The sequence below is a fragment of the Mastacembelus armatus genome, chromosome 24 (assembly GCF_900324485.2).
Source record: "Mastacembelus armatus chromosome 24, fMasArm1.2, whole genome shotgun sequence".
NCBI lineage: Eukaryota > Metazoa > Chordata > Actinopteri > Synbranchiformes > Mastacembelidae > Mastacembelus > Mastacembelus armatus.
This window is the reverse complement of record NC_046656.1, coordinates 5,096,945-5,120,070: the sequence shown is the minus strand read 5'-3', so window position 1 is coordinate 5,120,070 and position 23,126 is coordinate 5,096,945. Positions and strand designations below refer to the sequence as shown.

Genomic DNA, 23,126 nt, shown 5'->3' with positions numbered 1-23,126 from the left:
GTTCACTGGCTCGTTGACGTTTCTAATTGGCGCGCAAGGCTCGATGGTTATGGTAGTTCTTTGAAGCAGACGCGGCGGTTCGCAAGCTCTTAAACTGACGAGTTAGAAACTACAACCCGCGTTTCTCGCTGCGTTTTGTTGCACTTTGCGTACTCAAACGCTCTTCAAAAATGTAGCCGTCTGTGGTTTGAATTTTATGGCGTACAAGCACAGCTGTACGTTCAAAATATTTATCTACTAGTCTATAAATATATTTAGAAATACTTTTATGATACGATATGGCCTGGTAATAGTTCATATCATGATTATTATTATTTTTAATCAACCTATCTGACTTTTGGACTTAATTGATACTATATAATATCGATAAAATACATATTATTGTCATATTATCTCTTCATCAGCTGTAACCGATTTAACAGGTTAGTTTTATAACATAATTTTTTATTCTATGTGGTATAATATTTACACATATAATTCAGAGCCGAAATTGTATTTTTTGTCATTAGACTACAAACCAAAAATAAGGCATTAATGTCATGCAGTGGTACGCGATAAGAATTAAAATGTAAAATAATAACGTGAACAGGAAGAAAGGCATAACGTGTCAGAAAAGGCTAAATGTTTTGTGCATATTGGAGCTCAAAAAATCTAATATTAATAGATAGAATGTGAATCAACGTCAATTATCGTACAAATTTTTTACAAGCTGTAATTTGGGCCCTCATCAGAGCCGTAACACGCTACACGTCGACTTTAAGAAAAAAAATACAACATAACGTAAGGAAATGCTTGTCTTTCATGATTGACAGGTCCTGGACCAATTAAATGTCATGAAACGGAGCCTGGCGACACAATTGGCTTAACTCGAGGTGACGTAACTGTGGCTAGACGATAAAATGACCGCGCCATCTTCATTCAGCGCTTTACACAGTATGGCCGGCGATATTAGCTAGCACTCGCTAACGGTATTCTCTGTAAAAGGGAACACGGTAACTCAAGAAAAACGACACCTGGATTGCTTAAAGGACTGTACCTCAACAAGTTAAAACTGATCGAGGACGGATTGATTGAATTGTAAACGTTCCAACGACGTTTATTTATTGTTGGGTGTCTGTTGTCCCATGATGGATAATGGTGCACATTTCTTCGAGGGAACGGAGAAGCTGTTAGAGGTGTGGTTCTCTCGGCAGGATGAGACTGAAGGAACCGGGGACCTCCGTGCCATCCCAAGGTTCGTCCCCTAAACGGCTGAGCTGCCGTGGCGTTTCACGGAAGCATAGTGGGACGCTGGCGGAAACGCCGGCCACATGCTCTGCTTCATTACATCACTTGACATGTAGTCAAGTAGCTAAATCAGTCAAATGTTGTTTTGGAGAGGCAGTTTGTTCTCTGCTGGTTCATGTTTGTTTAGTTAACTAACAAAGAAGGGAGCCGCAGTCTTGACGCCAGAGCTCACAACTAGTAAGCTAGCTAACACCGTCAGTCGAAAATGGCCACTTCGCCCTCACAAGTGGCACTGTCAGCCTGAGTCATTCATTCTTGGCCTGGGCAGTGTGTGGCAGCTAACTAGCTTACCTTTGGGTGGACCGTTACTGATCTGTACCTCACGTCTTATGGGGACTGACGGTCCAGTGGTGGGGCGCTTAAAAGCCTCTTTGACAGCAAGTTAGCAACGCGATTACAGCCACCTAACAGCTACTTTTAGCTAGTTTCGGTGAGGAAATATTCACACATTAAGCTGCTATTTTCCTTCTCCTTGTAAGACTCAAAGATCTGTAGTCATTTGAGTGAGTCCTGCCTCTCGTTAAAGCAGCGTGTCAGGGCGCTTTGCTGCTAACATTAGGCGGGCCGGATCATTTTATTGCCTACATCGCCGCATTTTATTGCCCCCCGCATTGTAGCTTGGTCAAATGACACCTCAGAATGTTGAAACGTTACTAAGCGACCTGTTTCACGTGGCCAAGCCAGGGTTTTGGTAAAATTAGGTTGTGGTGCGGTTTTAATTTGCTGTAAATGTGGAGCTTTATTTTTTTTTTTCTGCGTCATTCAGCTGTGAGAGGGCCTCTATCAGGATGTCAAGCATGTGGTCGTCCGTCCGCACCGCGTGCTGCCTCAGGAGCAGATATAGCTAAGCCACACAGACAGCCAAGTGGCGGTTCACAGAAATCCCAGTCCTCACAAACCAGATGGGAGCGGTTTTGCCATCAAGACAGGCGTGGTTGCGACTTTGGTGGGCAGGCAAAGAGGGGATCTCAAACGCTCCCAGGCTAAGAACAGTGAGTCATTACTCTCACTTTTTGGTCTGAGGGCAAATCACTGGCAGTGAGGGGATCTTTTTATGTTTAGGCCTAAGTCACACTGCAGTCAGGCAGCCTCCAAAATTGTCTGTAGTCAGTGCGACTGTCACGTTTCCAGCCTTGCAGCCACTCCCCTCCCATCACTTCTCATTGGCTGCAGGGTCTCCCTACGAGAAAAAAGGGGTATGTCTGCTGATATGACATTCAGAGCAGTGGAAGTAAATACCAGTTTACCTTTGCACCTGTTGAGCTCCACATCAGTTTTCTACAGAGGAACCTGTAGTCATGCCACTTAGTGCTGAGGTAGTCTTACCAGTAACTGGAGCTGTGGTACTAGTGCAACTTTGAAGGCTAAATCTGCCACCCCTGGGTTACTTTTCAGCTCATTCACAGATCAGAGGCCATTGAAGAAAAGTGTGGCCAGTTGAGTGAATGGACACTGGCATTAATTTATATCCAGAGGGCAGATTAACGGCTCAGAGGCACACTGTCAGTGGATCAGGGTTGCTGGATGTTTGCCAATGTCAAAAAAAAGTCCACAAGGGCATTTGATTCACAAATGTGGTGCTTGCTCACATTACTACCACATTACCACCACAGTGCTTCCCCATTGCTCAAAGGCAGCTTATGGTCATAGCCTGATCCTGCAGGCCAGTGAATGTTGTCATATTTATACTCCAAGAATTGGTCTTTCCTGTCCTCATGGATCTGCTGCAACATTTACTTTTAGTTATTACTTGTAAATTTGTTATTTAATTTGTTTTGTCACTGGGCCTTTTTTTGATGAAATATAACCAATATTCCCGGACTGGGTCATTTTTGTAAACCATATATTCCTGTATTTATGCGCTGTAGTATTTAGTGGTCTGATCTATTAATTTTCTTAAGACCAGGCTGGCTCTGAGTAGAACTGGGTCCTGTTGAGTAACTAGAAATAGCCTCTGGTGTGCATTTCACACTGAAATTGGAGCTAACCCAGCTCTCCAATGACATTGTCCTTTTGGTATGAAGCTGTGAAGCCTGCATGTTGCAACAGCTCAGCCATGCAAGTCTAACTGAGCAAGTCATCTTATAGATTTCATCTATCACTTTAAGTTCATGTAACATGCATAAGGACAAGAATGTCACCGGGCCTGCATTAAAGCTAATTCGGGTATTTTCTGGTAGATTCATATCATAGTGACAGTGTAGCCAGTGATGCTGTTCACTGTTGTGTTGTGGCACATTGTTTTGTCTCAAATGAAAGTCTAGGGCTTAACTGAACTATCTAGAAATTAGTTGGTATTTATGATGAATGTACATAGTTGGTCTTAACCAAGGAACCCTGATAATCCTGGCTATCCATTGGCACTTCCATCTTTTAAGACAGCTTTTGATACTTTTAATGTACTGTCTCTTCTGAGTCCTATATACACATATATGCGTGCATGGCCCTTGCAAGTTTGTTGGTTGCTGTAGAGATGGATATGGACTAGCAGGTTGCAGCCTGTATCCTGGTTACCTGACAACGATCTTGGGTCACAACAAGACTTGCTGGATTCATTTGCTCTTAAACTTTGGTAATTTGTACATAAAAACCTACTGAATGTCACCAATGTGCAATAAATTGGTGATTGGAACCTTGTGCAGTTTAACAAGTCTGCCTAGAGCTTTCAAAGCCAGTGACAGGGTTACTGCAGGCAGTGTAGGTAGTTACGGCAGCACATTTGCAGTTCTTCCCCCAAAAATAGGCTGTATTGTAGTCCTATGCATCTCTTAGGAGCTAAGCTACGCAACATCAACAACTGGTAAATTCCCCGTTGAACATTACTCTTCGTGCTCTTTCTGTATCAGCCCGGGCTGTGCTGTGAACAGGCTTAGACTGTCCTTCCAAGGCTGTAATAAGAACGTGACGCAGTTGCATTTTGTGCTGCAGCTGTCTTTGAGTAGAGGTGGGGTGGGGAGAGTGATGGCAGCAGCAGTAGCCGCCTTCTTGTTATGGAGGAGAGTGCAGCCTGTGATTCCCCCCTCTCGGTCTGCCTTGGGAACGAGGGCCAATATTTAAAACGCTGATCTCCACAACCTTGCAGCTTTTCTGCATGTAACAAGCATGCTGACTCTTGGTCTGAGTATTCCTTTTTTGGTTATTTTAAGATGCAGTATTGTAAAAACCCACTCCCCCCTTCACTCCACCCTCTCCAGGGACAGTCAAGTCAAATGAATGCATATGTTTGCTGTACTCAAGTTGACAAACTGCAGAAAGCTTTACTCTCAATCCCTGTGTAATTATTGTTGGTTTATTTTCTGATATTCCCCATAGAACAGTACTTTCCAGAAACAGAATCCCTCCCTCCCTGTTATGAATTTCCCTTCAGGGAATTGCTGTGAAAGTGTCTTTGCTTTACTAATTTAAAAAAATGTGGTCAAAACAATTCTGCATACTTACCAGTGTTTTGTTTTGCTTTCAAACTGAAAATTTGTTTTTTTTTTTCGTGCTCACACTAGGATTGACATCACATGGAAACCATGTAAAATAAAAATGGATGAATAGCCAAATAGTAAATGTTGCACTTTATTTATTTTTGTTTTAGGTTTGAGTGGGACAAACTTTTGGAGAATGTGCATTGTTTGATCATAAGTGTGACAAGGACTGAAAAGCAGGAAGCTTATATACTCAGGTGAGTGCTGAGTCTTTACTTACATTTAATCTCATGTTTTCCTCCAGATTAAAAGGCAGACAGGATTAGGCTGCGGTCACCAGTCAGCCTTTTTAAAGACAGTTACTGTCTCAGATGAGACAAGAGGCTGGTGAGCACATCCATTACATGCTCTTTTTGCCATGAAGACAGGTGTGATATAAATGATATTTAAAAGGATGCTGTCACAAGTGTAAATGCTTCAATAGAACCCTTAAGGTAGTGTGCTATGACACAAACTGACAGCAGGAATATGCATTCTGCTGTGCAATTTTGTCAAACAAGTCCGACAGGTAGAACAAATTTGTTGGCAACCAGAAATTCCTCCTGTCCCACCTTCTAATGCAGATTGCAAGCAATAAACTACAAATGATTTCTAATCAGGGTTAATTGGTAAAAATAAATAATCAGTGGGATTTATTTTTTATTTTCAGTGGTACACTATTACATTCAGTTGAGTCAAGAGTGTCATTTAACGCTAATGACTGCCTGAATTAAAGTAAATTAACATGAGTCACTTTGCTATACAAGTCACAAGACATGCCAGGAAACTAAAAAATGTGCAACTTATAGTCTGGGAAAATATGGTAGTTACGGTGCTCCTGACCATAATTTGGAGTGTCAAAGTGAAGGGTCTAAATATGCCTGTATATAAGTGTAGCTGGCAGTGTTTGACCTTTGTGTATAGATCAGTTCATGACTCAAAAGAGAGCCCTGTGTAAAGAATCGCTATAGTAAATGATTAATAAATATAACTGGAGTACAGATGTTTCACACCTTTTCTATTGCTTTTTTTTTTCTTCTTCAATACACTCAACAGTGAGAGTAGCATGTTTGTCTCAAAGAGACGTTTCATTTTGAAGACATGCGGAACCACCCTCTTACTGCAAGCACTGGTGCCTCTGCTGGAACTTGCCAGGAAGTACTGCGGCTTTAATGCCATTGAGGTTGGACCTATACACTTTCTGAATACATGTGATGTATAAATATGTCCATGCGAACAATTCAAATTCATAAATTCTAGATTCCTTAATTTTTGTGGTCTTATTCCTGATGTTTTTATAACAAATGATGTGTGGAATTATGAGTTTTTGAATTGTTTTTCAGAATTTCTTCTACTCACGCAAGAACTTCATGAAGCCAACCCAACAGGAGTTCCCTCATCGAAACTTCCAGGAGGAAGTGGACTTTCTCAGCCAGATTTTTCCAAGTATGTAATACAAGTAAATGCCCTAAAATGTTTTTTATGTTGGACTGGTTACAAAGGTTTTGTAACATTTTTGACTTCAGCAGACTTTCATGAACAGTGTTTTTTCTCCCTTTAGTATCTTAAGCAAATTTTTTTTTTTTTTTTTTTTCTTTTAAGTTGCTTAATACAGTTGTTGAATTGATGCATCACTTCTATCAGGTGCTTATATATTGCTAGTATGGAATCATTTCATACATTCATTCCCGTAAAAGGGTCTGTGCTTCATCATACCTACTGCTTTACATTTATCTTTCATGAACATATAATTACATTGTTTTTGCTTATATACAGTGGGTACGGAAAGTATTCAGACCCCTTTTAAATTTTTCACTTTGTCATTGCAGCCATTTGCCAAAATCAAAAAAGTTCATTTTATTTCTCATTAATGTACACTCAGCACCCCATCTTGACAGAAAAAAACAGAAATGTAGAAATTTTTGTTAATAATTTATTTAAAAAAAAAACTGAAATATCACATGGTCATAAGTATTCAGACCCTGTGCTCAGTATTGAGTAGAAGCACCTTTTGAGCTAGTACAGCCATGAGTCTTCTTGGGAATGATGCAACAAGTTTTTCACACCTGGATTTGGGGATCCTCTGCCATTGTTCCTTGCAGATCCTCTCCAGTTCTTTCAGGTTGGATGGTGAACGTTGGTGGACAGCCATTTTCAGGTCTCTCCAGAGATGCTCAATTGGGTTTAGGTCAGGGCTCTGGCTGGGCCAGTCAAGAACGGTCACAGAGTTGTTCCGAAGCCACTCCTTTGTTATTGTAGCTGTGTGCTTAGGGTCATTGTCCTGTTGAAAGGTGAACCTTCAGCCCAGTCTGAGGTCCTGAGCACTCTGGAAGAGGTTTTCTTCCAGGATATCTTGGTACTTGGCCACATTCATCTTTCCTTCAATTGCAACCAGTCGTCCTGTCCCTGCAGCTGAAAAACACCCCCACAACATGATGCTCCCACCACCATGTTTCACTGTAGGGATTGTATTGGCCAGGTGATGAGCAGTACCTGGTTTTCTCCACACATACTGACCGCTTAGAATTAACGCCAAAAAGTTCAATCTTGGTCTCATCAGACCAGAGAATCTTATTTCTCATAGTCTGGGAGTCCTTCATGTGGTTTTTGGCAAACTCTATGTGGGCTTTCATGTGTCTTGCACTGAGGAGAGGCTTCCGTCGGGCCACTCTGCCATAAAGCCCCGACTGGTGGAGGGCTGCAGTGATAGTTGACTTTGTGGAACTTTCTCCCATCTCCCTACTGCATCTCTGGAGCTCAGCCACACTGATCTTTGGGTTCTTCTTTACCTCTCTCACCAAGGCTCTTCTCCCACGATTGCTCAGTTTGGCTGCACGGCCAGGTCTAGGAAGAGTTCTGGTCGTCCCAAACTTTTTCCTTTTGAGGATTATGGAGGCCACTGTGCTCTTAGGAACCTTGAGTGCTGCAGAAATTCTTTTGTAACCTTGGCCAGATCTGTGCCTTGCCACAGTTCTGTCTCTGAGCTCCTTGGGCAGTTCCTTCAACCTCATGATTCTCATTTGCTCTGACATGCACTGTGAGCTGTAAGGTCTTATATAGACAGGTGTGTGCCTTTCCTAATCAAGTCCAATCAGTTTAATTAAACACAGCTGGACTCCAATGAAGGAGCAGAACCATCTCAAGGAGGATCAGAAGAAATGGACAGCATGTGAGTTAAATATGAGTGTCACTGCAAAGGGTCTGAATACTTATGACCATGTGATATTTCAGTTTTTCTTTTTTAATACATTTGCAAAAATTTCTACATTTGTTTTTTTCTGTCAAGATGGGGTGCTGAGTGTACATTAATGAGAAATAAAATGAACTTTTTTGATTTTGGCAAATGGCTGCAATGACACAAAGAGTGAAAAATTTAAAGGGGTCTGAATACTTTCCGTACCCACTGTAACCTTGGTGAACCTTACACCTTGATGCTGTAGTTGTTTTGACAGCTAATATGCTGTCTGGCATATGAGTTATGTGACCATAAAGGTGAAAAGTTGCCTTGGCCTGTAGAGATAGAAGTAGCCAATAAATGTAATTCCATATTTGAAAACAAATAACCTTTTTTTTTTTTTCTCTCTTCTTCTTCTTCCAGATGGTGCTGCCTACTGTATGGGGCGTTTGAACTCTGATTGCTGGTAAGTATCATAGACTTGACCATACTGATTTATTTAACTTTATTTGCCAGACATTACTATTGTCAGTGGTTGTTTATGCAGCAGAAATAAATGCTATTTCAAAAATACTGTTGAGATTTTCATGTTTCTCTCTAAATAAAAAGACAAATAAATAAAAGATAAATGAAGAAGCAGCCAGTGTTTGCAGATAACAGAGCAGGATGTCACCTTTTGCTTTATTGCACAGATAATTGCTGCAATATGAGATGGAGGTAAAAAGCTAATGTCTATTCTCTAGTCAAAATGAAAGCTTTTTTTTAGGGCGTCTTCTCCAGTATATTTGCTTAATGAACTCTTTAATATGCTTAAATAATTATTTCCTGTGTGTCATCCACAGGTACCTGTTTACCCTGGACTTGCCAGAGTACTGGGAGAACAAGCATGCAGATCAGACACTGGAAGTTCTGATGAGCGACCTTGATCCAGCCATTATGGACCAGTTCTATATGAAAGATGGTGTTTCTGCAAGTGATGTCACTCGTGTAAGTAAATCTCACCATCAATGTGCGTTTCTGCGTCACAGTCGACATGGAAAATTTGAGTTGAAGCTGCATTTCTTCCATGCAGATGAGTGGAATTCATGACCTGATACCAGGTTCTGTGATCGATGCCACAATGTTCAACCCATGTGGATACTCAATGAATGGAATGAAGACAGATGTGAGTGTCTCTTTTTGTCATTGTGTTGCACGCAAATCTTGTTACACCTCTGTTAATGTGCTCACTTTGTCCTCTGCAGGGAACTTATTGGACCATTCACATAACCCCGGAGCCAGACTTCTCTTACGTCAGCTTTGAAACCAACCTCTCCCAGACATCATATGATGAATTGGTTAGGAAGGTGGTGGAGGTGTTCAAGCCAGGAAAATTTGTGACTACACTGTTTGTCAATCAGGTATGTGTAAAAGGCACCTTTGTTCTTATCAGTTTAATTTTTTTTTTTTTTTTGGATTTTTAAGAATTCATCATCATTAAATAAATGCCCCCCCTTTCTGTTTGCCTTGTAGAGCTCCAAATGTCGCAGTGTCTTTTCCTCTGCCCAGAAACTCGAGGGCTACAAGCGTCTTGACCGCCAGTTGGCTCAGTTCAATGATTACAATTTTGTCTTCACAAGCTATGCCAAGAACCACCAGCAGAACCAGCAGAGCTGAGATTTGATGATGAAGAAGAAGCGTAAAAAGAAATGCAGCCACCTGGGGTTTCTCCCCCATGGCCGGCTTCACTCCCCAGTAGAGACCCCGTTGTCCACCCCCTTTTCCCTCCTTCTGCCCCCCTGCTGCTGTCGCTGTTCAGAATCTGCTGGCTGTGACACTGTCGCAAGCCATAGTTTACCTTCCAGTTTGAGTAGTTTGCATTGTTGTACCTGTGACTTAGATCTCTTGCATGAAAGCTCTTTTCTCTGTGTTGATATTCTAGCTCACTCTTGCTGTGATCTTGAAGTGCATGTAGAGGAATTAAACACGCTCTGTTTAAGGCTTTCCACCTGTGCTCAGTACAACGGCACCTTCCTGCAGGTCTCCTCCCTTATCCCCCACAGACAGGGCTTCTGCCCACACTAGGCCTGGGCCCTGGCATGCTCAGATCAGTCTGCCTCATTATAAGCTCACCTTGGCTCGTCTGTTGGTACATATTCATTGCTTTTCTGGATTTTGAAGCAGCAGTCTGGTTTCCAGCACAAGCATGAATTCACTCATGCACTTCCAATGCCTTACTTGTCTGTCTTGGGCACGCAAGTTGTGTGTAAAAATGTATACTATGGGCCTATTGCACCCGGGTTTCTTTGTTTTACAGGGTACTGTATTTCTAGGAAGCTTCATGGGCTTAAGAAGCACCCAGTCATATTTAGCACTATGGGTTTTTCCCATGAATGTAGCACTTGCTATGTAAAGTTCTGTCTGCCCATGTTTGATTGTACCCAGTCTCTAGAGGAAAAGCCTGGACCAGGCATGAGTGCATACACAATGCCCTCTGCTGACCAGCCATGCCAGTTGGAGTGTCAGGTGACCCCAGAACCATGACATAACACGAGCTGCTCCTCTGGCCTGTCCCTGTGTCCTGCTCTGAAAGGGAAATAATGAATCAGACACTTTTTGCTTGCCCCCCCCCTTTATATATGCACACTCACTCACACACAGTATCCATCCTCCCTCTATCTGACTACCCCATCTGTAAGTGCACAATAGAGGCCCACCGATCTGAGCATGCCAGGGGTATCTGGAATCATTCCACATATATCTGCTGTGTAAACTGCTGTTTTATTTAATTTATTGTCAAGACATCTTGTCAGTAAAAATGTGAGGTTTTTTTTTTTTTTTTTTTTTTTTTTTTTTTTTTTTTTTTTCCCCCCCCTGAACTGATTTCTTTTGTTCACGAAGGGTGAAAGTGCTATGACACTATGGTGCATGTGACAACTCGTGCTGTGTTGCTTGCTGTGTAGTGTAGCTCCACCTCTTCCCCTTGTCAGTAGGTCATATGTTTCAATTTCCTCTATTTTCCCAGCTAAAAGTGTAGTCGCAACTGGTCAAACTGTTTCTGGATAGGTGAAGACATATATATATATATATATATATATATATATTTTTTTTTTCTATCCTTTTTTTTTTTTTTTTTTTTTGGGTTGGTGGTTAAGGTATAACTTATCTTAAGCAGTTTAGCGTTCTTATCTATAAATTAAAGCATCCGGGGGGGGGGTATGTGTCTTCCCTGCCTGCAGTTCAGCTGAGCAGTGCTTCTCCTGCCAGAGAATACGGTTTGAATTTTGACCTTAAGGAGATATGGTGGGAATCCTAACCTTCTTTCAGCCCTGCAGTGCGGTGTGAAGGCATCTTCTGAATATCATTTAATGGTCCTGTCATCACCTAAGGCTCTGTGTGCTCTATTAGGACTAGTAGATGAAGTTGGAGCAGCTGATGTAAGAACTAGCACGTGGAATAGTTTCCCTCTTGTTTGTCTATCATGGCTTTTTGGCTTTCATCCTTTTCCTGAGGACCAATCACTGCTCTTACATCAACTACTCTAAGCATTTGACAACTGTAAAATGCCTTAGGTGATCATCAGTGACTTATAGTTTCCTTTCTTGTTCTTTGAAGAGTTAAAGCCAAGGCTCTTTAAAAAACAAATATTGATGCAGTTTAAATCTGTTCATGGATTAAGTATGTTTTAGTCTCATTGGTGTGGATCATTACTTTTTTTTTTTTTTTTTTGCGGTTGGATGGTAATATAATTGTATACAAAGATTTTGTATTTTTGCTGCAGGCCAATCTTTTCCTCCCCTTTTTGTCAACACGTCTGTTTTGTTTTTAAACCTGTCTTTACTACTAGTTTGTTCTGAATTTTAAGGGATGATCTCTTCAAAGCTGACTAGTGTAGCTTTACAGTCTTTAGCTTTGCTTTCCTCTGTGACATGTAACAATATTTCAGAGGCAAGGAGAGTTGAAAGGCTTCCTTGGGTGAGAGGTTGCACTTGCAGGGTGTATCGGGATGTACTGAAGAATAAACTTTGCTGTTCTAATTCTATTTTGCTGTCCTTTGGATGGTCAAGATGTGCTAAATATCTGTGCTATGAGCTTAATGCTTAAATAAAATGTTTATCTGTGAAAGTGTGGTCTACTTTGTTTTCTTTTGTTTTGGTTTTTTTTTTTCCACAATGTTGAACAAAGATTGACAATATGCTACTTTAAGGGTTTTAAGCTGTTTACTTCAGTTTTTAAGACAACACACATCACACAAGGCCACTGACCAAGAGGATGGTTCCATCTCTGCCCACACTGCTGGGGCTGACAAAGAAGAAAAAGCAGAACTAGCTGCTATAAATGCAAGGGCCTGGTTGTAACAAGTCAGTCAATAAAACAACCATGTCATTTTATATTCCTTTCACAGACACAACGAACCATGTAACTAGAGATAAAGCTGAAACCACCATCTCCATCAGAATCAGTTTAGGTCATGTCAGTAGCTCCCTGTTAAAGGGACACTGCAGTGATTGTAATATGTCACTACCCTTTAGTTGCTAATAAAAGTCCAGCCCATGGCCTGTCTGGTAAAAATCCACTTGTTTTAAAATGCTGAGTTTTGCGTAGTGTCAAAGCTCAAGCTGAGTTTCTTTTTTTTCCAGGTTTTGAAAGGCTGACACAAATGTTTTTTTGACAATAGCTCCATAATGACTTGCACAACCACACAGCTTGCCATAACACTATTCTCACCAGCTCTCTAGAAAATGCCAAAAATATGCTTACACTAGTGGTGGTGCACCTATGATGCAAAACACTGTGTTAGGCTCATCAGAAAAAACACTCAGATTTTAACCTAATTTAAAGTACCAATGTTAACTGTGTTGACATTAAATACAAAAATGTCATTGGCAACATGTAAAGTATTAAAAAATAAGTTTCACAAAGTGAACAGGAAACCTGCATTACTAACTGGAAGTATGGGGGGAAATGACAGTCAAATTGCATTATAGGAATTTGGCCCTTGCTACAGACTAATAGGATATCTTGGCCTCTATTGTTTTAGTTGAACTCATTCTTCATTTCTGCAGCTAAATGAAACTTTTGTTAAAAGCAATGGGTGAGCATTTGTCCAACACACACCTGTCCCTGCACACCATTTGGTCAGTCCCTGGAATGTGATCTCGTTCTGGACACACAACATGTGCACCAATGTCACTGCTTATCTTCCGAAGAAGTTTCCCATCTAGGAATAATTTCTCTTACCAGGGATTTTTCCACTGTATTATTATCCTGTGTTGCTGTTTTGCTTCAGCACATTTAGGAAACATGTCAACAACCAGCAGACAGTATTTTCCTCTTCCCTTGGACTTAGTTCAATGAAATCCATTTGTAAATATTCAAAAAGCTCTGTTGGGGGCAGATAAGCAATTGTAGCATTTGCTGATCTCTGCCCTCATTATGTGTCCCATATACCATGCATTTGGTAGGTGTAGTTTGCTATTTGGTCTACAGCATAATCTATCTTGGTACTTTGCTCCTCCCAGTTTAAATTGGCATTTTCCACTTTGTTCCATTTCTCATCAGGTGTAGCTCTGCTTTGCAGATATACAAGTCTGCTGCTGGTGTGTGTGTGCCTATGTGTCAGCGACTGCGTGTTTGTTGGATTATGAATGAAAAGAGATTCAATGAGGATGTCATGCTGTGTGAAGGGAGAACAGCTGGGGTATCTCTGGTTTGTGACAGCATCTGAAAAGGGGAAGTGGTCAGTGTGTTTCAGCATGTTTGCCTGGTGCATCTGTCCTTGTATTTCCTGCATAAGCTTAAACTGTTTTTGCCTATTGTCTGTATGGGCAGCTGAGCCCTGAAGTCTGTGAGGTTAGTTGGGTTTCCTTTTCTTCCCTGCTACATCAGTTTATGTCACTTTATGTGCATTCAATCCCCATTTATGGCTCATTCTATTCAACTACTCGGCACAGTTTGAAATCCACTGTCTATAGTATGACATGAGTGCTATTTTATTTGATTTATTTGTTGTTTGCTTTGTGGTTTTCAATTATTTGGGATGGCTTCTATAGCCTTTCACCCAAAGAGAACAGGGATAGGCTCCAGCAGATCCCTGTGACCCTAGTTAGGAGTAAGCGGGTATAGATGATGGATGGATGGCTTTCGGGCTAATGATTGACCTTCAGCTATGATCAAATGCTCTGACAAAGTCATCTGTTGCCGCACCCCCTATAATTTGCTCAAACTAGCCTTGTGACCATTTTCTCTCCCACGGGCCTCCCCTGGCAGTATTTATTAGTCTTTCTGGGGCTTTCCTTTAAAGCTGCCCCAAATAAGCAACCCAAGACTGTCAACTGTGCTTCCAGGTTGCATCTGTACAGCCCTCCTGGTAGAGGAGCTGTGTTTCAGTCGTTCACAGTACAGCTCCTATCATTACTAGAGTTCTCTCACTTATTTTAGGAGAATTAAAATCACTTGAGGTGACTAAAAACATGACGGTGTGCACTGAAGCATGTAGTGATAATGTGGCATTGCCCTGTGTGTGTCGTGATTACATTCCATAGGTTGATGTTTCATGAGGAGTTTTGGCCATGCATTTCTGCTGTAATGCAAATATTGCTTCATATACTAATTGGTGTGTATGTGAGTGTGTGTTAGTGTTCTCAGTGTCTGCCCGATCACCTGTGTCTCAACATGTCTCTAAGCCTTGACCCCATCAGCCTCCAGATGCCTGTGTAATGTCTGCCTGGACTTCTGGCCTGTCCTACAAACACATTCTCTATCGGCTGTGCAGTCCGTGGGGTGTCACGATCACATCTTCTGCTTTACATTCAACATGAGCAACCATTTTCAGTTCAGTCCTCTCAGTCCTCACTTCCTTCACTCTTCCAGAGTCCACGGATGGAAAGACAATAGGCCCCTGGACCTCTCCTATACTTCTCAGATTTTGCATTTTGTGGTATGTGCAATATGTCACAGTTAGCTAGACAGTATAGCTGTGAAATAAACGTATTGGAGTAGAAGGCACAGCATTTGCCCCTGAGAAGAAAGATTCCTATCACAACATTATGACATTTGAATTTCATGTGGTACCTGTCCAGGGTGTACCCCTGCCTTTCACCCAAAGAGAGCTGGGATAGGCTCCAAGCAGATCCCTGTGACCCTGGTTAGGAATAAGCAGGTAGCCTATAGATGATGGATGGATGGAATTTCATGTCATAGGATGTACCACCACCTGATGGGCATTAAGTGCACTGATCTTTCTCAGCATATCAGTTAGAACAACAAGCTGCTTTAAAAGACATTTGCTTGGTGTCAGAAGTTCAGTTTTGAAAGAACATATTAAACAGCACACATCCAGCTGCCTGCAGCCCATCTAGCCTGGTACCACTGAGGAGAACAACGTGGCCGTGATTCATGGTGAATGATGGCGGCGATTCTTCGTGTGAAGGTTTGCCCTGTAGTTCCTAGTGGGCAGTGTCTGCGATGAGGTGTATCTGACACTAGAGGTCGGTAATTGACTGAAAGAAGGATGTGAACCTCCGCAGAATACCGAAGAAGAAGAAAGTGACCAATGTTGTTTTCCGCTGCTTTAATTCACGTGGAAAAAGAGTAGCGTGAAGACTGCAGTCGCTGTCATCACGAATAAAAATACCGAAATGTCCCATTTAGACGGTGTAACGTAAGTTTAGCACTTCATGTCGCGCTGTTTACGTGTCATTATACATTTCTCAGAGTTAGTTTGTGTGGTGTTAGTTATATGTCTGCTAAAACTTAGTTTGGTAGCTAGCTACTGTAGCATTAGCTTCATGTAGAGACCATTAACATAATGAAAGTTTGGTGACCGCAGCTTTACCCTTAAATGACGGTGGACTGAAATACAGCACGGCGTTTTTATCATTAACATAGTTTATGGCTGAACAGTGTTACTGCATTTCAGTATTCAGTATAAAATATGTATGTTTGTCCTGTATGTGTGTAACGGTAATATATCATGCAACGTGTAAGGGTATATAGTATAGTATAGATGTCATTTTATACTTTGTTTGTGTACCGGGCCAGTAGTGATGCTAGTGAGAAAGAAATGGAAGAGAAATGGAGAGTAGGATCCTGTACAGTATAACCACAGTATAATCATCCTCTTTATCAAAGTGAGGACATTGCTCATCTATATAATGCAATAGATAAGTATGCAGTTAAGTTATTTTACATCTCAGAAGCTATTGATTTAGTTCCTTTAGTCCTAGTCCATTCCTGTGCTAAAGCCTAAAGTAGTGCGCTGTATGGCCTGTTCAGCCTCTCCTCCACTGGTTACAATGCTGACAGAAATGGAAACCATAAAAGGCATTTCTAAATTACTTTTATCACTTCAGTTTTTACTGCAAACTGTATGTGAGTGAATACTACAGTACTCTTTGCTTTGTGGAAAACTACGAATGTAACTGCAACTTTTCAATATTGTATATCAACACTGGAGCTACAACAGTTAGTTGATTAATCACTTTGTGTTTACGGAACATTAATAGACAATTCTTGTTTTAATAATTAAATAACATCTGGTTTATGACTCTCAAATGTGCAAACTAATTACTTTTTGTCTTAAAATGGCTGGAAATGTAAGACTTACAATGTTGTTGTATATTGACCCAATATACATGTATATTGATCGGCAGCATTTCGTCATCTTTCCCTCTGTTTGTTTTTATTTTCAGGAAACCTAAGACAAAGCGCTCCAAGCGCTTTTTAGAAAACAGAGGACCTAAGCTGACTGAAGATGTGAAGAGTGCCATGATTATGAAAGGAGGGAACACAAGTCAAATGGTCACTCAAGCCCTCAAGGACATAGTAAGCAACCTTGTGTCACACTCACAGAGGAGGACTGCCAGAATATGGCACATACAGGACTTAAATCATGCAGTCTATTAGAATCAATAGTTGTCTGTGTATGTATTTTAACACATTAGTTACCCACCTGTGAGTTCAATTTAATTTTCAATTTTATTTTTCAAATTCTTTAAATCAGCACCACATATTCTCTGTCTCCTTCTTTTTGGCAAAGCACAGTGACCTTATGAGCAACTGTGTAATTCACACAGTTTATATGGGTGTTAATTTGACCTCCGCCTATGAATTTTTAGATATTCACCCATTGTAGTGTGAAGGTTACTGAAATGCCATTAGACTTGGTTAGAAAACCTCTCCTTAAAAGTGCAGAATGTGACAGTATTTAACTTATACATGTAATAACCTAAAGTGCAACACTGAGACTTTAAGCTATGAAATACAGAATATTATCTGTTGAGACTAACTTGTATCCAGCAAGTAGAAATAATGAATCAAATGTTTCAGCAGAAAAGGAGAGTAACTCCCCCAGTTTTCTCACGTTAATCATCAGTGAGTCAGGGGATTAGACTTAGACTAAGCCTGTTTATTAAACTTACTGATAAAGGGATGCTGTAATTTGTAGTTGTAGTGTGAGTTGTAGTGTTGTGAAAAATGATAAAATGATGTCTGGTTCAGCTGAGGATTCAAATATAAATGAAAAATGTGTTCCTACAGTATTCCCTGAAGAAACCAAATGCTGTGCTGTACAAGAAGTAAGTATTTTTCTTATGTCAGGAATTACAGTTAGGATAGCTGAGTCATTTTCCTTTGGGCAAAACATCATATAGTTTTATCATGTGGTATGGTAGTTTCCCATTTCAGACAGGGGTTACAAGTCCATATAACACTAGTTTTTTGTTTTTTTTACATGTTTTTTCTCTGTGCTTTTTGAGCTTTGAAATTTAATTGTAAGTATTTCTGGCTGACGTATTTTGACTAATGTCCTGGGGCAAGTGCATGTTCCTTTATTTGTTTACAGACAATGTTATATGTTCCACTTTCCACTGATAGCTGTAGATCTGCAATCAGAATATTAGCAGTGTCTTAAAAAAAAAACTACTATGTTGCAACCCATCACGTTACATTGGAAAATAACAAAAAAGCCAATGGAATCAATGTCAGTGTGAAAAGTGCAGTCTGCATTTCCATTTCAGAAAGAACATAACTCGACCTTTTGAGGACTCAACATCGCTGGTATGTGTATAGGAAGCACAGCCAATGTGTCATTGCCATTGCAGTGTTGATACATGTTTCCAAGGTTTATCACTAATCCCTTCAACTCTTTTCCAGGAATTTTTCTCCAAGAAGACAGATTGCTCTCTGTTTCTGTTTGGCTCCCACAACAAGAAGCGGCCCAATAACTTCATATTTGGTAAATTCCCTCTGAGTTGCTCTCACAGTTTTAAAGTAAACATAAAAAACATCTAATGCATTATTTTATGTCTGTTTCAACCCCCCAAATAACTGCCTTTTTAAAGCCACATGCTGAAGAGGTAGTTTACCCAGTTGTGAGGGAATAGCACTATACATGTGTCATTGTTTTCTTTGGCTTACTTGCAGGTCGGCTGTTTGACTTCCACGTCCTTGATATGATTGAACTTGGTATTGAGAAGTATGTCTCTTTAAGTGAGATAAAGGTAAAGGTTATGACTATTCTGTTAATATCTGTTATGGGAAATTAGCTTTGCAGTCTTGCAGACAAACTGAGTTAAGGGGAGGTTGATTTACAGTGGGTACGGAAAGTATTCAGACCCCTTTAAATTTTTCACTCTTTGTGTCATTGCAGCCATTTGCCAAAATCAAAAAAGTTCATTTTATTTCTCATTAATGTACACTCAGCACCCCATCTTGACAGAAAAAAACAGAAATGTAGAAATTTTTGCACATTTATTAAAAAAGAAAAACTGAAATATCACATGGTACTTTCCGTACCCACTGTAAATCAGGCATGTGGTGACAAGTTAGATTCCTTGGATCAACCAGGCAGAATGGTGCAGATGCAGTGGAGTGCTTTACCCAGTGCATTGGGGGATTGCCAAGTGCTCTGGTTATTTGTGGCCATTTAGGAAGAATATATTATACATTCATTGGCAGGCATGTTAGTCTTTTCCAACTACTTTCATCCTTTAAATAAAGATATAGTTGCTGACAGTCCTAAAACTAAAACGTTGCCCACAAACATGATGCTGGTAATGATCCACAAATAACCCCAACAATATCTGTCACATGGTAGAGAAATAGAGTAAAGTTACTTTATTCATATTTTCAACAAAGGGAATAAAAATCTGTTGCTTCCTTGTTTTCTTTTTCCTCTGTGTTTACATATGACTTGTGAGCCCATATTGTACCAGATAACTGAGGAACTATAACTTAAATTCTCCTAAAATACAGTTTGTGTTTTCTGTTGCAGACCAATAAATGTCCTGAGGGAACCAAACCAATGCTAGTATTTGCAGGAGAGCCTTTTGAAACAGACCATGAGTACAAACGTCTGAAGAATCTGCTCATAGGTATACACATACATGATACTGTGATACTAGATTTGTTTAGGTGAACTGATGTGTTTTTGGTATAATACGGTCCATTTCTATGCCCCGCTTTTCAGACTTCTTCAGAGGTCCCACTGTGCCTGCAGTACGTCTGTCAGGTTTAGAACATGTTCTGCACTTCACTGCCCTGGATGGAAAAATATTCATGCGCAGCTACAGGTACTGAAATTAAAGTTGCTTAATCATTTGTATCTCAGTTGGTCACCATAATTGGTCTAGGTAAAAAGAAAATGTTGTTAATTGTATGAACTTAACAGTGATAATGATATAATTTGTAAATGCAGATGTCTGTTGAAGAAGTCTGGGTGCCGGACACCAAGAATAGAGCTTGAAGAGATTGGGCCGTCATTTGACTTTGTCCTAAGAAGAACACATCTGGCTTCAGAGGACTTGTATAAGTTAGCCCACAAACAGCCCAAGGCCCTGAAGGTAAAAACTGCCTGGATAAAGCTCCTGCACATCTTTGCTGACTCTCTCAGCTTTCCTTTAATGGGAAACGAATGAGAATGAGGTGTCTGAACTAGAACGATTCTGGATAACTTACGTAAATGGGGTCAGGAAAAATGCTCACTTGTTTTTTTATTATTCATTTTAATGTTTATCCATTTTGGTATTTAACCAAGCCAGCATTTTAAGACAAGACTAAATGGCAGTTAGTACCAGGTGAGTGGGCTCCCAAAACTGTTCTGCTCATTACAGATCAAAAAAAATGAAATGGAAACGGGTGGATGGATGAGTGAAAGGCTACTTTTTTGTTCTTAGATCCTGACTGCTTGTAGATTTAAAAATGAAAAAAGTTTCTCCTCAAGGTGCCGCCAGAGGAATGGCCATATTGTTTATCTTCTACACTCTTACCATTTTAAGATGTCTTTGGCTCAGCTTATCAGTCAGCTCAGTGTCGTTAAACTTGGCCTAAATTTCACAGCTGTGATCAGTTTTTAACTGTGCTTCACAATTAAAGGCCCTTGAACATACTTGCTATCAGCCAACAGAAGGTTGTGCAACACAAGGTGGTGCAAGATGAGTTGACAGCTGTAAAACCACCTTAAAACAGTCATACATACCCATGCTGCTTACATGGCTAAATATTTTAATGTGGTTGGAAAAAAATGCCCTTCCTACACAAACTAATGTGTCAGAAAACGGAAACTATAGTTTAACTGGCATATTCTTGCAACTATAACAACCGCTGTCACAGAAATGCTGAAGTGCTGTAATTGGAATACTAGAAATACTACTTGAGTATTTCTGTAGACGTATTTATTGGAGTTGTGTTTTTGGGTATAATGTCCCAAAAATGACTAAGGTATGTCAGAACACCTGGCAAAGAAGTTCTCTCAATACACTCCAACTTGTAAGGTGTTAATGCTTCTGTTTTCTCTGGTGCAGCCCAAGAAGAAAAAGAACATATCCCATGATGCCTTCGGTACCAGGTTTGGCCGTGTGCACATGCAGAAGCAGGATCTGTCCAAGCTACGCACACGCAAGATGAAGGGCCTGAGAAAGAGGAAGGGAGAGGTGGCCGCTGAGGAGCAGGATGGACAGGCACCTAAAGTGGCCAAAGTAGAGAGCTGAGGTCTAACATGGAACACCTGGACTGCTTACACATCTGTGCACATGGATCCATGTCCAGTACTGGTCAGTGGCCCTTGCTTTGCTACTGGACAGTCCTCAACCATGTACTTATCATTGCCAGCTTTTACTGGTACGAGGATGTGGATGTGTAAGTTCAGAAAACAGATTTATCCCTCTTCTTTTCTTTCTCTATTGTATTTTCTCATGTGACATTCAGGTTGTCCTGAGGGCCCTAGATGAGTCAGCTCAATCTGCTTAAAACCACATTAGTAAAGTCCAGTTAATGTTATCAGTTGGCAGCTGTAGGAGAAGTCTGTCTGGAATTAGCTGAATTTCAAGAAGGTTTCAACTGGATGGTTTAAGTGTGGAAAAATAAAAGTTTCTAAACAGCACAAAATGTGTTCACTCTTGAGTTCTTTCATTATCTTTACTGTGGTTTCACTTCTCTCACATAATGTCGGAGTGTATTTTCTACATCCTGTTACTGATAGTTTATACATTTCCAGTTTAACCAGTCCTCTTCCTTCTTTCATTTTTAATATAACAGTAATCAATATAACACAAAAGTCTGTTGTTATGCATTAGTAATAACTTTTAACTGGCTGTTTGGATTACACAGGAAGGAAATTAGATTGCAAATAAATGCTGCTATTAAAATGATTTTTATTTGTATTTATGGGCTAAAATCTTTCAAAAGCACTGACTGGCTGTCCATCAGTCAGTAAGCTGTTTGTATACAGTACCTTTTAAGGTTTAGGAACATTTTGTCAAACGTGAGATTGACCAGGTCATCTGACCCAGTACTCCACCATGCCCCTTTTCAAACAGTCCTTACACAGCCTGAAAGTGTGATTTGGGTCATCATCCTGTTGAACATCAAATGATAGCCCAATTAGCCTGTTGCAAGCAGTTCTTACTTCACCTTTAGGATGATGTTTTCAGTTTGGTATGTGGTGCCTTTTTTACACATGTAGCACGTTTTTTTCTTAAACTGTTGAACTTTAGTCTCATCCATCCACAAAATACTTTCCATGTAGTGTTGTGGTGTTGTGGTGTCGAGATGCTCTTTGGAAACTTTCAAGCACACAGTGATGTTTTGTTGTGGAGAACAGTTTCTTTGTCTGTGATATCTGGCCAGGAAGACCATATTCCATTTAACCATACACTGTGCTAAGGTTGAGTCCAATGAGCTGGGCATGTGTTTTACCTCCCTGAGAGCTCCCTGGGAGCCCAGTTCTGGAAAGAGTAGCTGCAGAACTAAACTGTTTTCATTTCTAGGCAGTTTGCTTGACAGTGGTTGGATGAATATCTAAACTCTGAGATGGTTTTCTAACCTGGGTATTTTTCAAAACTATTGATCCTCCAATTTCTGACATGCAGTGGGGCATGATACACTCAGCAGATATGTTTTTGTGAACAGCAAGCTCAAACTGTTTGTTTTATATCAGCTTTAACCTACACATCAAATCTGGTTTCATTGACTGGTCTCCAGGTTTGTAACTCCTGCCAGCTTTTGTTGATGTCATTGGCCGAGGGGTTCACATCCTCTTTCCAACCAACACTGTGAATCTTTGAATGTGTTTATTATGTACAAGAACAAAACAATGTGTTTATTTTTTAAAAATAGAGTGCTTCTTCTTCACTGCAGCTTAAAGATCTGACAAGACCAAATTTATACATCATTGAGGTGATCACTTTAGTTCACTTTAAGATCAGTTTGATGTGACTATGTTAAAAATATGTGTTATTTTATAGTTTTGAAGCATCATATGAATGTCCACAGTGTAGAAAGCAGAAGAAACTAAGAAAAGACTTTGAGAAACTATGTCCAAAGGTTCAGGGTTTTCAGACATGACAGCGTTGATTATTTTTCTGGTTTCCTTGCATTATTTCTCCCACCACAATTCACTCACATGTTAGGCAGTCTTTAATTTTCTGTCAGTTTGCTTCAATGACAGTTTCTTTTTTTAGCAGCTGGAAGGGGGAAGTTTCATAGCAGCAGTAAAGCAGCTGTCCAAGGGGTGGGAGTGGGGGCGTTGGTTTTGTGCAAATATTTGTATATATTATGCAAATATTTTATTACCTTCCATAAACCTGTTGTAATTTCAAAAGATATTTTGTCTAAGTACTGGGCCTTGCCGGTAAATGTCTCCGTCCAATCAGCTGCGAGATGTGGAGGAGCCCGCCCCTCCGCGCCCCCCCTTTATAATATTGCAACAGCCGCCTTTAAGGCTGACTGCAGGA

The 23,126-nt window shown here is 40.4% G+C and overlaps 2 protein-coding genes across 2 annotated transcripts; both read left to right on the top strand.

The window, feature by feature from the left end:
• Positions 1–929: 929 nt before the first annotated feature.
• amd1 (adenosylmethionine decarboxylase 1) lies at positions 930–10,727 on the top strand. The gene is made up of 9 exons (XM_026319372.1): positions 930–1,234; positions 4,871–4,957; positions 5,796–5,922; positions 6,083–6,185; positions 8,338–8,380; positions 8,757–8,901; positions 8,987–9,079; positions 9,159–9,314; positions 9,427–10,727. Exons 1-9 carry the CDS (start codon positions 1,125–1,127, stop codon positions 9,568–9,570), a joined length of 1,008 nt encoding a protein of 335 aa, XP_026175157.1. The 5' UTR covers positions 930–1,124; the 3' UTR covers positions 9,571–10,727.
• A 4,806-nt stretch (positions 10,728–15,533) lies between these two features.
• rpf2 (ribosome production factor 2 homolog) lies at positions 15,534–21,274 on the top strand. The gene is made up of 10 exons (XM_026317957.1): positions 15,534–15,556; positions 16,587–16,719; positions 17,434–17,471; positions 17,913–17,952; positions 18,049–18,130; positions 18,319–18,395; positions 19,169–19,268; positions 19,364–19,466; positions 19,592–19,736; positions 20,697–21,274. Exons 1-10 carry the CDS (start codon positions 15,534–15,536, stop codon positions 20,880–20,882), a joined length of 927 nt encoding a protein of 308 aa, XP_026173742.1. The 3' UTR covers positions 20,883–21,274.
• The last annotated feature ends 1,852 nt before the right edge of the window (positions 21,275–23,126 follow it).

Excerpts from the sequence above, each read along its gene's own strand:
- amd1 (XM_026319372.1), top strand. The coding sequence starts at position 1,125 with ATGATGGATAATGGTGCACATTTCTTCGAGGGAACGGAGAAGCTGTTA. Across the intron at positions 4,958-5,795 it reads CAGGAAGCTTATATACTCAG|TGAGAGTAGCATGTTTGTCT; the intron begins GTGAGTGCTGAG and ends TACACTCAACAG. Across the intron at positions 9,080-9,158 it reads TGAATGGAATGAAGACAGAT|GGAACTTATTGGACCATTCA; the intron begins GTGAGTGTCTCT and ends TGTCCTCTGCAG.
- rpf2 (XM_026317957.1), top strand. The coding sequence starts at position 15,534 with ATGTCCCATTTAGACGGTGTAAC. Across the intron at positions 19,269-19,363 it reads TCTGAAGAATCTGCTCATAG|ACTTCTTCAGAGGTCCCACT; the intron begins GTATACACATAC and ends CCCGCTTTTCAG. Across the intron at positions 19,737-20,696 it reads AACAGCCCAAGGCCCTGAAG|CCCAAGAAGAAAAAGAACAT; the intron begins GTAAAAACTGCC and ends TCTCTGGTGCAG.